At 38.6% G+C, this 13,494-nt stretch overlaps 2 protein-coding genes across 2 annotated transcripts; one reads left to right on the forward strand and one right to left on the reverse strand.

Moving 5' to 3' along the window:
• The first annotated feature begins 11 nt into the window (after positions 1-11).
• Positions 12-5,619, forward strand: LOC137748293 (uncharacterized). Its single transcript, XM_068488424.1, has 14 exons — positions 12-767; positions 1,031-1,343; positions 1,736-1,882; positions 1,969-2,057; positions 2,156-2,248; positions 2,621-2,747; positions 2,940-3,004; positions 3,155-3,329; positions 3,676-3,870; positions 4,003-4,050; positions 4,411-4,560; positions 4,647-4,729; positions 5,133-5,248; positions 5,401-5,619. Exons 1-14 carry the CDS (start codon positions 208-210, stop codon positions 5,493-5,495), a joined length of 2,256 nt encoding a protein of 751 aa, XP_068344525.1. The 5' UTR covers positions 12-207; the 3' UTR covers positions 5,496-5,619.
• Positions 5,620-10,650: 5,031 nt separating this feature from the next.
• Positions 10,651-13,270, reverse strand: LOC137748243 (UDP-glycosyltransferase 74F2-like). Its single transcript, XM_068488362.1, has 2 exons — positions 12,490-13,270; positions 10,651-11,626 (listed from the first exon to the last, which is right to left on the reverse strand). The coding sequence occupies exons 1-2, from the start codon at positions 13,117-13,119 to the stop codon at positions 10,847-10,849; spliced, it is 1,410 nt and encodes a 469-aa protein (XP_068344463.1). The 5' UTR covers positions 13,120-13,270; the 3' UTR covers positions 10,651-10,846.
• Between the last annotated feature and the right edge of the window lie 224 nt (positions 13,271-13,494).

The following is a 13,494-nucleotide window of genomic DNA, read 5'->3' on the forward strand; positions in this document are numbered from 1 at the left end:
ATAAATATATAAACCTTAAACCCTAGAAGTCAAAGAGGAGGATTTCAGGGTTTGAGGTTTTCATTTGGGTTCCTTGATTCGCATTTCTTGGTAAATAGTTTCAATTTCATTTCAATCGAGTGGTTTCTAGAAACCTTGAGACGACATAGTTTCGGTTGTGTGCTGCAATTGATTATGTGTGAGATCCGAAACTGCAGAAATTGAGAAATGGCTTCCAGAGCGATCATCAGGAGGAACAGAATCCTCACTGACCATGTAACGGCGTCGTCTCGCTCCAGCCCTGGATTCCAGTGGCTCGGGCATTCCCATGGCGCTCAGAAATTGGAGTCCAAGGGTTTCAGCAGTATCCTCACGCTTAAGAGCAGCAGCAACAACGACGATGATGATAAAGTTTCCGTCGCAAAAGACGAGTTCCGGCGATTGGGGTATGTCTATATCTCGCCGATGGGGATACATCATCGGTGGATGTCGCAGGCGATTCGAAATGCGTCCACAGCTGCAGCGGCGGCGACGCCCGTTAAGCCGACTGAGGGGGGCAGTCCCAGTGATGACGAGGAGAACGAGCGTTTGGCTGCCAAGAAAAGAAAGGAGGCATCTCCGGAGGACTGCGATCAAGCTGTTCAGGGATTGAGCACTGCAAAAGCCGCCAAGGCGAAGAAGTTGCAAGAATCTCATAAGTACAAGGCTGTCAAACCCATGTTGCAGAAAGTTTGGGCCACCATCCTGGGAATTGGCCCTGCTTTGAAGGCTATAGCTTCCATGAGCAGGTTAGGTTAGAATAGATAGGTTATATTTATTTCATTTCATTTTCCATTCGTCAGCTTTTTCTTTATTTTTTATACAAGCGATATTCTATTTTAAACTAATCTAAACTGCGGGATGGGTTCGAGTGGGCTGTCCGCTCTAGAATGTGTGGCTACGCCCACATCCGCCCATTTCTTAGCTCTTTTTATCAACAAGATTTCATCTTTTAATCAAAGACGATTTCATCTTACCACATGCCGGTTTTCATGCTTGTTTGGTTATGCAGAGAAGACTGGGGCAAGAAACTTGTTCACTGGAAGAAGGAATTTATATCCACATTGCAGCATTATTGGTTGGGTATTAAACTACTGGGTGCCGATATAAGGATATGTTCGAGGTTGCTGCTAAAGCTTGCTGGCGGCAAGACTCTCTCTAGAAGGGAGAGACAACAGCTCACCCGCACAACAGCTGACATCTTTAGGCTAGTTCCCTTGTCGGTTTTCATCATTGTTCCTTTCATGGAATTTTTGCTGCCAGTATTCCTCAAATTGTTTCCCAACATGCTGCCATCAACTTTTCAAGACAAATTGAAGGAAGAGGTAGAGATTGCATATTTCGTAGTGGATTTAGCTTGGATTCTGCATCTGCGTCTGCGTCTGCGTCTGCGTCTGCGTCATTGTTCCTAGGACTCGCATTTATATATATATATATATATATATATATATATATATATATATATCATTTCTCCCTCTTGAGATATCTTCTGTAGTTCAAGAGTTTGCTTAAATGCGTGCCTGCATGATCCATGTCATGTCTCTGCATGTCCATTCTCCCACCAACTTGTGTTTTCAATACATGTACACATAGTTTGTTTGGTACTCACATATAGTATGTTTTTAAAACAATCTTAAGTATTCACATATGCTTAGGGGCTTGTTTGCTCCCCTTGTGTTGTAGAATGTTGGATTTCAACTTTTTAATGAATGTGTAGGAAGCATTGAAAAGGAGGCTAAAGGCAAGAATAGAATACGCTAAGTTCCTTCAAGACACGGCCAAAGAAATGGCAAAGGAAGTTCAAAACTCAAGGAGTGGAGAAGCTAAGCAAACTGCAGAAGATCTAGATGAATTTTTAAACAAGGTGTGGCTTTCATTGCCTATGGTCCACTTTCCACGTTTCTTTCTCCAATATTTCTTTTGTGCAAACCTGTCTATTTCTAAGTGTAGGTTAGAACGGGTGCTCGTGTTTCTAACGAGGAGATCTTGGGGTTTGCCAAGTTGTTTAATGATGAACTTACCCTAGATAACATCAGCAGGTTATCTTTTATCATGATTTCTCAAGGTTTTTGTGTTTGAATGTGATGGGGATGCATTTGTGAGTGAAGTTAGTGACTCTGTTTTCTGTTGCATGCAGGCCTCGGTTAGTCAGTATGTGCAAATATATGAACATCAGCCCTTATGGAACAGATGCATATTTGAGATATATGCTCCGGAAAAGACTCCAGCGGTGAGATGCATATCTTAGCATATTAGATGCACATTTGTTTTGTTGTAGCCTCCTTTAGAAACAAGAACAGTAAAGTGAATACTAAATTAGAGCTATTTATTAGGCTCCTCATGCTGGGCTCTGCTCGATTAGGTCTTTGTTCAAGCTTGGTCATCTATGTTGTATATGTTTTTTCATATTTCATCAATGAAATCTTTAGTAAATCATTAGAAATACAAATTCTTCTTTTCAAGAAGAGCATATACTATCTTCTTAGAGAATTTGATCAAAGAATTTCTTACTATGAAGATAAAGAACTTATCGAAAATGCTGCTAAACATGAGTTAAGTTGAGTATTGTTTTAATGTTTATTAACATTTTTTTTTTGGTCAGGATTAAGGCTGATGATAAGTTAATTCAAGAAGAAGGTGTGGAATCCCTTACAGAAGATGAGCTGCGCGAGGAATGCAGGGAGCGCGGAATGCTTGGTTTGCGTTCTGTGGAAGATATGCGCCAGCAGGTATACTATGCTTAGACTAGATACTCCTTTCTTTGTTTGCAGATTAGGTGGTTGAAACTTCAATTACCTTTTTGGGAATCTCAGAGTCTGAATTATATTTTTCAGTTTCATAAGTAGTTAATGTAGCTTGGTGATTTATGATATATCAAAGCTGATCTCGGTGCTCATTTATTCATTAACGTCTTCATGTAGCTTCGTGATTGGTTGGATTTGTCTCTCAATCACTCCATGCCATCTTCGCTTTTGATCCTTTCCAGGTATCCTTAGGCTCCACAAAATGCACACCAAACTCTTTGGCTTTGTTTAATTCTTGATTATTGCTTTTACATTCAGAATTCCTACAGTTCATGCATATCTTGATAGTGGAGCCAGTTTAACTTCACTCTTGTTTGATGTGCGTAATGCAGGGCCTTCATTGTGTCTGGAAGGTTGATGCCAGCTGACGCCGTTCGAGCTACACTGTCTTCTCTGCCAGATGAAGTGGTGGATACTGTTGGTGTTACGTCATTGCCCTCTGAAGACTCTGTATCTGAAAGGAGGAGGAAATTGGAGTTCCTTGAGATGCAGGAAGAAATGATCAAGGTTGAAATATAGTTTGGTTTTTATTTTGAGGGTCTTATAAATAGCTATTGGTGTCTTAGTAACCAGAACTAAACATATGTGTGCGTGAGTGCACGTGTATTTTTATAAGCCAGTTTTGATGCATTTGGTTTGGAGTTGTCTGGAACCAAGAAAAGGACGAGCAATCAAAAAGTAAAAACACAAATGATAAGCAGAAGAAAAACTCCTGAAATAAAATGTTATGACTATCATCTGACCTAGAAAACTTTAGTTGAAGAAAGAAATTTAAGATGTAACAGTTCACTTCTGTCTCTAATTTGTTGAGCCTTATTTGTACTGAGTGGCTTTCTGAACTATTATGTGACAGGAGGAGGAAGAGAAAGAGGAAGAAGAGCTAGCCAGAATGAAGGAATCTCAGGCCAAGGAAGAGGATAAGGCATTGAAGGAGATGACTATTCCAACAGCCAAAGAAGCACAAGACCAAGCCAGGGCAAGGACACTAGAAAAGCAAGAGAAGCTCTGCGAAATAAGTCGTGCATTGGCTGTTTTGGCTTCTGCATCTGTAAGGACTGGACTGAATAACTCTCAATATTTATATTGTGTTCTCTTTTCATTTTTCTCTACCAAAATTCAAGCACTATCATCCACACTGTAAGCTTAACAAGTTTCTTATTTTTTGTTTGTTGAATAATAGTCTGTGAGTAGAGAGCGTGAAGAGTTCCTGAGGCTTGTCAATAAGGAGGTAATTTAAAACATTTAATTGCTCTTAGTTTGTATTGGGTATCTTTTAAGATGAAAGCATTTATCTTTGGGTATGCATGCTTGTGTTCCCTTGCTCAGTATATGCGGCAGACACATTTGTAAGGATAACTGCTTGCAGTTAAACAGGACCATACATCATAATTATTGCCTCCAGTTCTGAGTCATTTCTATGTTTCTGCTTGTTGCTTTTGTCCCTTTTTGTTTGAAGAATGTGCAGATTGATGACTTTTAATGGCATTTAATTATTAGCTTTCTGTCTATAGAATATATGCATGCACTATCATATAATGTTCAATTCAGAAGGATAGTTTGCTTAAGTTGATTTCTTTGATCTTTCCAGATTGAACTTTACAATAGCGTGGTGGATAAAGAGGGTACAAATGGTGAAAAGGATGCCTTAAAGGCATATAAAGCTGCTCGAGATGAAAATGACAGTAATGCTGAGGCTGAAGGTGATGATGGGGGGGTTTCATCAGCCCTCGTAGACAAGGTTAGATATTCAATTCCAAGTTATCTACTTATACCATGCTTACCATTGTTTACTTGATGGATCATCATTTATTTTGTGTATTTCAGGTTGATTCACTGCTTCACAAACTTGAAAAGGAAATTGATGATGTAGATGCTCAAATTGGTGATCGCTGGCGATTGCTTGACAGGTGATTTGTTGATTTTAAATCTTGCTTCCTCTGTTGTGTTAATATTTAGCATGTATTTTCACATCTTCCCTGCCTTCTTAAATAAGAATATCTTCCCATTCTTATTGAAACGATACTCCCTACTGGTTGCGATGTGCATGTGATAATGGGCAGGATAATCAGAAATAGGATTAGTCTAAACATGATGGCTGGTGAGTTTAAATTTTAAACTTTGATGGGGTAACCTTCGATTGAATTTATTAGCTACCATATGTTTAAGAGCTGATACAGTTAACTTTTGAAATCACCGTAACTGTTGGTTTGAATTTTAAACTCATGTTGAGTGATAAACACCTTACAGCTTTGAGGATGGTATCGGCATTTATTTTCTTCTTGCAGTTAATATTTTCAATGGTGTGTGCAGGGATTTTGATGGGAAAGTAACTCCCGAGGAGGTTGCAGCCGCTGCGAACTACTTGAAGAATACTTTAGGCAAGGAGGGTGTCCAAGAACTGATAGGCAACCTTTCCAAAGATAAAGGTGGGTGAATTTGTGTTGGTTCTTGTGCTAGGCTCATCTGTTCTCCTGAATATCCACTGCTTGTGTTAATGCATCCGATTAATTAGCATTGGTCTCCGTATGCGTTGATTTGATTCCTGATTTTGATGGTTGTTTTTGGTGTGTTGTGGCAGATGGGAAAATTCTTGTGGAAGACATTGTGAGATTGGGCAGTCGGTCGGAAGATGCAAACTCAGCAGAAGAGGAGGAGGAGGAGAAGAGAGTTTAGAGTAAGATGGTAGCATGCATAATTGCATATCCCTACTCTTACTTTTGTTATGAGAGGTTGATTATGCCCGAATCAGATTCTTAATGGTTGTAGTTATTGGCCAACAGTGGATTTGGTTAGCTTATGTCTTGTCCTTTCCTGCCCAACCCTATCCTATAGGCTTGGTTTTCCATACGTACGGAAGGGAGGGAGTAGGATTCTCTTCCCTCCTAATCTTCCTCCTAATCTCTCTTCCCTTCTATCCCCTCCTATTTAAACAGCTGCAATTACGCCACGTGTACATCTTGTTTTGAATTTTTATATAGAGAACAAGCGAAAAAGAAGAGTGTGAGAGGAGAATCCTACTCCCGTACGGAAGAGAAGTGCTTTTGAATCTTCTATTGGTTAAACCAAAGACGTGAGAGAGAGAGAGAGAGAGAGAGAGAGAGAGATATGTTTATTACTTAATATAAGAAATATAAAATCCCCCCTTCTATTACAATTAAAAGATGATATTCTTTATTTGTGGAAAGGTGAATATATTGATGATGAAGGGAATTACAACCGGAAGGGAAAGGGAGAAAACTTAATCTGTGGATCATGCGGGTTATTCTTTTTTGCTTACGTATCCGAACTAATAAAATTCAAATTAGTTGAAGACTTATTTTTAACTACGTTTCTTGTAATTTAACTTTGATCTCACTTTGTCTGTTAAAATTTAAAAATCATCATTTTACTCTTTAAAACTTAAAATTGTTTGTGTTAAATTCGTGGCGAATTCGTTAAAGTAGGCTTAACTAGAAAGAATTCCTAATTCCGTTGTCTTACCAATCACTGACACAAGATCCATTTATATGAGACTTTGGCTTGATGTATTCAATTTGGCAACAACCAAACCCTACATCATCACTACATCATATACCTACGTACTTCATATTATTCGCACACTGTCGGCCATGCCTTTATTTTTTATATTTTGTATGTACACACTACCGGTAAGAATGAAATGAAGGTAATTGCACACGAGTTAACATGGGGGTATCGAGTAAAATTGAAGAAAAAATTGTGGATTGTGCAGTGTGGACAAGGATTTTCTATCCACTTTTTTTCCCTTTCATTTCCTCTTTTCTTATTTGAACGCTTAAAATTTCATCTTTGCAGAGAGAAAAAAAAAACTAAAGAGAAAAAGAGGGGAGAGAGGTGTGGAGTGGATTTAACCAACCACGACCACTCATTTGGTATGTGTGTGCATATATATTATATATGAGTAATGTTATGAAAGACTAAATTTATAAATAAAATTTTGAAAATTAAACGATATGAAAGTTGATGATTGGACTGCTACTGTTTTTTCTTTTATTTTTTTAAGTTCAACAATATATTTTACACTAAGAATTTTTTAAGTACAACAATATATTTTATACTAAGGGGAGGTGAAGTTCGGCTAAACCATACAATGGGCAACCTAATTTGATATCAAATTCACCGTCCACGAGATTCAAACATAAAACCTCTTACTTACAAGTGAAAAGAAATATCATTAGACCGTAGTATTAAGTGGCTATTAAACTACTACTTAAACGTTAATAAATGTTAGTTTACATATTTAGTGTCCCTCATATTACTATATATATATAACGTACCCTACAAGGCTTCAAGTCGTTGAAATCTTTGCAGAGAGAATAATAATTAGTTGGAGGTGACGAGGAAATCAATTGAGTAGTGCTTACAAGTCCATTCAAAACAACTTACTTTTCTGCGGATTGCATTATTTGTAGGGAGATACCTCCGCAAGGAAAACATATATAGTCAAAGTCAAGTCATATTCCCACGGCGGCCAAGCATATTGCATTCCTAATTCTCACTCCACCCGGCACTCACTCCTCTCCATTAACTCAAACCCAATCAACCAAGCTCCTCTCATGCCGCTGCCAACGAGAGATTTTTCAGCGTAATAGGTATACGGGATAGTATACCATGTATTACTATAAAAATGGTGAGATATGTGTGCTAAAAAGTTAATAACTTAAAAAATAAAATTTTCCACCATTTCTATTAAAACACATGGTGTACTACTTGTGTTCCCATCACAATGAAAAATTTCTTAGTTGAAACCCCAGCTTGGGCAATCATGTGACAGCCCGTCCCGGGAATTTTAAAACGTACACGTGAAAAGATGATTTTGCCCCTAGTGCGTTTCCCTTACGTGTTGTGGTTGTTTTGGGTTTTTGTTGGCATGTTTTGGACCACACACACACTAACCTACACCTACACACTTTCCCTGCCTTGTACCCCCTATCCCGTGCCCAGTTCCCTTCCCCATTCCTCCTCCATTGTACGGACACACACACAAACACACTAAACCTCCACAGATCGAAGAAACCAAGCACATATCCATGCTCGTGAGGCTCATAGGAGTCCAACCATACCCATTTCAGGTAAGAATACCTTCGTTTTCACGTCGAACTCGGGATGCCCGATTTTGGTACTGTTCATGCACACGTAATTTCTCATGTTTTTGGGAATTTCAAGCTTGTAGGAAGCTTGGTGAGGTCCCTAGGAGGCTCGGGGTGGTTCGGTTGAAGGTTTTGGACGTCGGGATCACGAGTTTCGAGGTTGGCCGGAGTTGGGGTGATTTTCCAGGTGAGATTCCGTGGATTTTAGCACTTGAAAGTGGTATGATTTTTTTCCTCTCGTTGTAAGCTTCATTTTGGTACCAATTTTGTGAAATTTGGTTGAAAAACGAAGAAGTTACAAAGGTTTGAAGTTTTTACGATTTTCCGGCGCCGGAGCCTCGCCGGAGAAGACGACAGAATATTCCGTCAAATCTGACGGAATATTCCTGACGCCGTTGACGGTTACCGTTAGGGATAACGGAATATTCCTGACGTCGTCAGCGTGCCAGGCACGTGCCTGCGGGTGGCCGGCGCATGGGGGCGCTTGCGACGGTGAAAAATTATTTTAAAAATATGGGAATGTTCCTAAGGTTGAGTAGATCACGTTGGTGTATTCATACACCCCATTTGAGCATTGTATGAGAAGTTATTTCTAAATGTTGGTTATGTGTTTTAAAATTAACGTTTTTGTAGTTGTTTCGCATATAGGTGAATCCTATCCCGAGGCAGGGGGGTTACGACCCTTCCACATACCAGTGAGTGGGCTTTTGGTTTTCCGTATATACCTATATACTTATATTTTCCCAGAAATCGAATTAAACGTTTATTAGTTTTATGCCATATATTATATTGCCATTTGTTATGCATGGTTAGTTGCATTTATATATGTGTATGTATTGGTGTTGTGGACGCACAGGTAAATGTCAGGTAAGTGTAATTTATGTTTACATTCAATAGTGATTGAGATGCATAGAGAGCTCATAACCCCCCGGTGTTAGTGCTCCCGCCCAGAGTTGGGCACAGTCCTTCACGTGATGTTCACCTCTCGCACCACACGCTCAGCTTGGATCCAAGTTAGGTGCACAGCCCTGTTGTACATACCACTCTAGGTGGTTCCGACTTGTAGGTGACCCGCGATTATTCGCCCAGCCTTCACGTGATCGTAGCACTTGAGCGTATTTATACATTACACCCAGACCTGTCGTACAGACCACTTTAAGTGGTTCCGACTCGTGTGCAGGTCTAGTTAGTGAGATTGAGATTTGAGCTCTAGATTCAGCCGTACAGGTCACGTTAGGTGACTCCGGCTGACAGTTTATATGATGTTGATATGACTTTTACCTGAGCGCTTACATTTCATTTTGAGGTTTGGCATAGCATATTCTTGAGCATGATTGGTATATATATATATATATATATTTCTGGGAAGTATACAGGTTTTACGGCGAGGGGTTAGAACTCATTTATTAAATGGTTTTCGAAAAGCTTTGTTTTTGCCCACTCACGCTTTTGTTTTGCTCCCCTCCAGGTTCTAGTTGGCTAGCATGTTTGGTGGTTTCCCAGAGGATTTTTCCCGGCATTTCTGACAGACGATCACCAGCGTAGAGCCACCTTCGGGTGTACTGTTGTTGCGTCTTTTTCTTTTGGACTGCTTTAGGCTTTATGCTCTGAACTTAGCGTCACACTTATGCTTGCACTTGTTATTACTTTATGTAAACCAGTTTTTATTTATTCGTATTACTATTTTCAGTATTATTTTATTAGCTTCCGCACTGTGCACATGGTTACGTCACTTCCACGTGACGGCCAGCATGCCCTGATCTCAATCGGAGTGTGTCAAATCACATGCACTCTTTATAATACTTAACAAATTCTCCATATTTTTGTTGAAATCTCTTAAAAATCAAAGATTGATACGGAAAAGTAGAGGAGGTGAAATGCAAATTTCACCCTATATCACCAAAATATTAAAAAATCAATGTACATAAATTTACCGGAATTCATTACAGATTTCAAACTTTTGATGAATTTTTACAAATTTTTTTCTTTAATTATGACTAAATCTAAATGAATTAATATATCTCCATTGCAAATTTTCATAATTTTTGTCAAAAACAATCGATACGAAATATTTATCCATATTTCTATGAATTTACATACTGATATTTCCATCTAGCTATATCGATGTTTTAAATACTAAACACGCGTAAAGTAAAAGCAAAAATGTACTTGGATAGCACACTACCAGAAATTTAATTTTGCATTTATGTGCCACGTAACCTAAAGTTAAATGACAAAAAAAAAAAGGAAGAAGAAGTTTACCGAGATTAGTCACACTTTTTCTCCTGTACACGTGAGTGTTAGGCATTCAGTTGGAATAAATAAATAATTAGTTATATGTAATTCTCACATAAAAGACAAAAGAGTGGAACAGAAGCGGCGGCGTACTTTTCTTCACCACAATTTATATTATTCAGAAAACTTATTCATATATAGTGACTGAAATGCTTGGCAACATCTTTTATTTTTCAACGCAAAACTCAACTTATTCATATATAGTGACTGAAATAATTAGGCATTCAGTTGTTGAATTTTAATGTCTATTTGTCTTCTTCTCACGTGCATAATAAAAGTGAGAAGTTTTATATTTTATTTGTTCAACGAGTTTAACGTTGATTTAATGTGTCGTTTAATTTAACCGATAATTTATTTTCTTAATGTGAGAATAAGACAATTTGTTCATATATAATGATTGAAATAGCTTATATTATTCAGAAAACTTATTCATATATAATGACTGAAATGCTTGGCACATCTTTTATTTTTCCTACAACAAATTATGGGTTAAGTTAAACCACATAATAAATCAATGCTAAACTCGTCGAACAAATAAAACATAAAACTTCTCAAGTGCATGTGAGAAGAAGACAAATAGACATTAGAATGCAACAACGATGATTTAATACTAAGTAATAATTAAGCTGTGGCTGTCAATTTGGACACGAATTGTTGGATGTTGTTATCCGAAGTGCCACCGTCGCTCACAGCCTCGATCGCCAACTCCCTCCATTTCTTGGCATTCTTTTTCATTTCATTCCCACCCTTGTCATCTCCCATCACTTTCCTAATGCAGCGCTTAATCTCTTCTCTTCCTACCATCCCATTAGCGTTCTCATCATCGTGATCGTTAATCTGATCGTAAAGATCGCGATGATAAGCCTTCACTCTAACACCAACCTTCCAAACAGCCTCAACTAACTTGGAATTAGTGGGCTGGTCGGTCCACTGCGGCATTGCAATCATTGGCACTCCCAAGCTTAATGCCTCGATCGTCGAATTCCACCCGCCGTGTGTGAAAAAACACCCCACCGCCGCATGCGACAGCACCTCCAACTGAGGGCTCCATTTTACCACTAACCCTTTACCGCCGTTACTTGTCTCTTGGACAAACTTGGAGGGAAGTTTTGCCTCCTCCGAAGCCCTAACCACCCACAAGAAGTGGACGCCGCTTTCCTTCAGCCCAAATGCTAGCTCCTCCATCTGCTTGTCACTAAGATTGGCCATGCTACCAAACGCCACGTATACAACCGAGCCTGCTGGCTTCGTGTCGAGCCAGTCGGTGCAGGTCAAGTCGGACTTGAAAAGATGAAGCCCGTAATCCTTGTCGTCTTTGATGCTGTTGTCCAAGTAAGTAGATGGGATTGTCGGCCCTATTGTCAACAAATTTGAACAATCTTTTGACATGGAGTCCACCACCTGTACTTGCGTAATTATTGCATATTCGTTAATCAATAGATTCTTTAGATATCAAAAAAAAAAAAATTCATTTTAACGAAAAATCATATTTTTTTTATTTAAAAAGTTAATTATGGTACTATTCATTTTACATTTTATTTTATTTTTATTGTTAAAACTCAAAGTCTTCAAGTCATTTTCATTAGTTTTCTTTTCTTTAAATTCTTATTTTTTAAATAAAAACCCACTTAATTTTAAAAATTCAAATAAAACTCCAATTTCAAATAGCCTGCCACGTGGACATTTATACCCAGTTATTACAACACATTTACAACTTAATGCCATAAAATTCTAATTTTGTCAACATATGTTATTACTCATCCTAATTATGATGAGCGATTAAATCCATATGGATATTAATTTTACCTTTCTTGTGTCATAATAATAGTAACGCATATAAATTAGTTTACCATATTAAAAAAATAATAGACATAACTCGTACGAAAAAAATAATATTGTTGGAATCATGTAATTACCTACACATGAAGCTCATATTTCTTTTATTTACATGCAGAACCTAAAAAAATTCTCAAAGATGACATTTTTTTTTGCCACAAATCAAGTTGGTACACGCGTAGAAGATATCTTTTTAGGCCCTTAAAATTGAAGGCCTTACGTGCAAGGGCAACTTTTGCACATGCACAAAACCACTACTGCATAGGACTCGCATGCATGAGCAAGTGTTTCCATCTAAATAACATTACTCAATTAATATTTAATACAAAGATAATCTATAATATTCCACTCCATTTGGACTTACCAAAACCAAGAAACTCAATTATATATTTACTAATAATTAGTTAATTAAACATAGACGTACGTACCTCTTGCTCTAACTTGTAGAAGGTATTGGCAAAAATGAAATCAGCTTTGTGGGTGTTTAAAAACTGGTTCAACACCATCTCAAAGTAAGCGGGATAGGAGCCCGGGACAGAAATGAAGGACGGCAAGTCTTGGGGCTCGAGCATATGCAAGCCCGGAATAGAAGAAACCGTCAGTTTCCCACGATGCTGGAGATAGTAAATGTAATTGACCGTGCATGTTTGAGTAAAAAAGGCACCGGCAAGTACACCAAATTGTTTGGCTACTTCCAAAGCCCAAGGTAAAAAGGGATCGTAAACAATGCAATTTATAGGGTGGGGTGAGTTTTGGTGCTTTCTAATGAGCTCGGCTAGGGATTTGGATCCCACGGCTTCCATCCGGGATAGATATTCGTCGATGCTCTCAGCTCGGGCAAAGCCGCCTTCATCGTAGCCGTCGGAGATGGTGTCGAAGTGGACGGAGCCGGATGATTTGGGCTGCAAAGAGTTGGCGATGAAGATGGTGTTGGCTAGAGTCACTTTGATGCCCTTGGAGGCAACGCGCTTGGAGAACTGGAGAAATGGGTTTATATGACCTTGAGCAGGATAAGGAACTACCAACACGTGAGCTCTGTAACCTTTATCATCTTCCATTCTCTCTCTCTCTCTCTCTCTCTCTCTCTCTTTCTCTCTCTCTAATAATTTGGACAATGTAAGCAATGTTTATATAGCTAGAGGGTGAGCGCATACAAGGTCTTTCTCTTTCTCGACTGGATTTGATATTCTCAACGACAAGTTTATCATCAACAACCAAACGCACGTATTGAATACCGTAGCTAGCCACCTAGAGATCATGTTGATAAACGATATGTACATATATGCATAAATTTTGAGTAGGTTTAAATCACAATCGCATGTAATACAACGACTGTTAGGTTGAAACCCTCAACGCCTCTATCTATTTTTTATATATCTCTTGCGTGCACTACACGTCGATTTGCGAGTCCAGCACATGCTCAATAAGTAGAG

This window comes from Pyrus communis, chromosome 10 (assembly GCF_963583255.1).
Source record: "Pyrus communis chromosome 10, drPyrComm1.1, whole genome shotgun sequence".
Lineage (NCBI taxonomy): Eukaryota > Viridiplantae > Streptophyta > Magnoliopsida > Rosales > Rosaceae > Pyrus > Pyrus communis.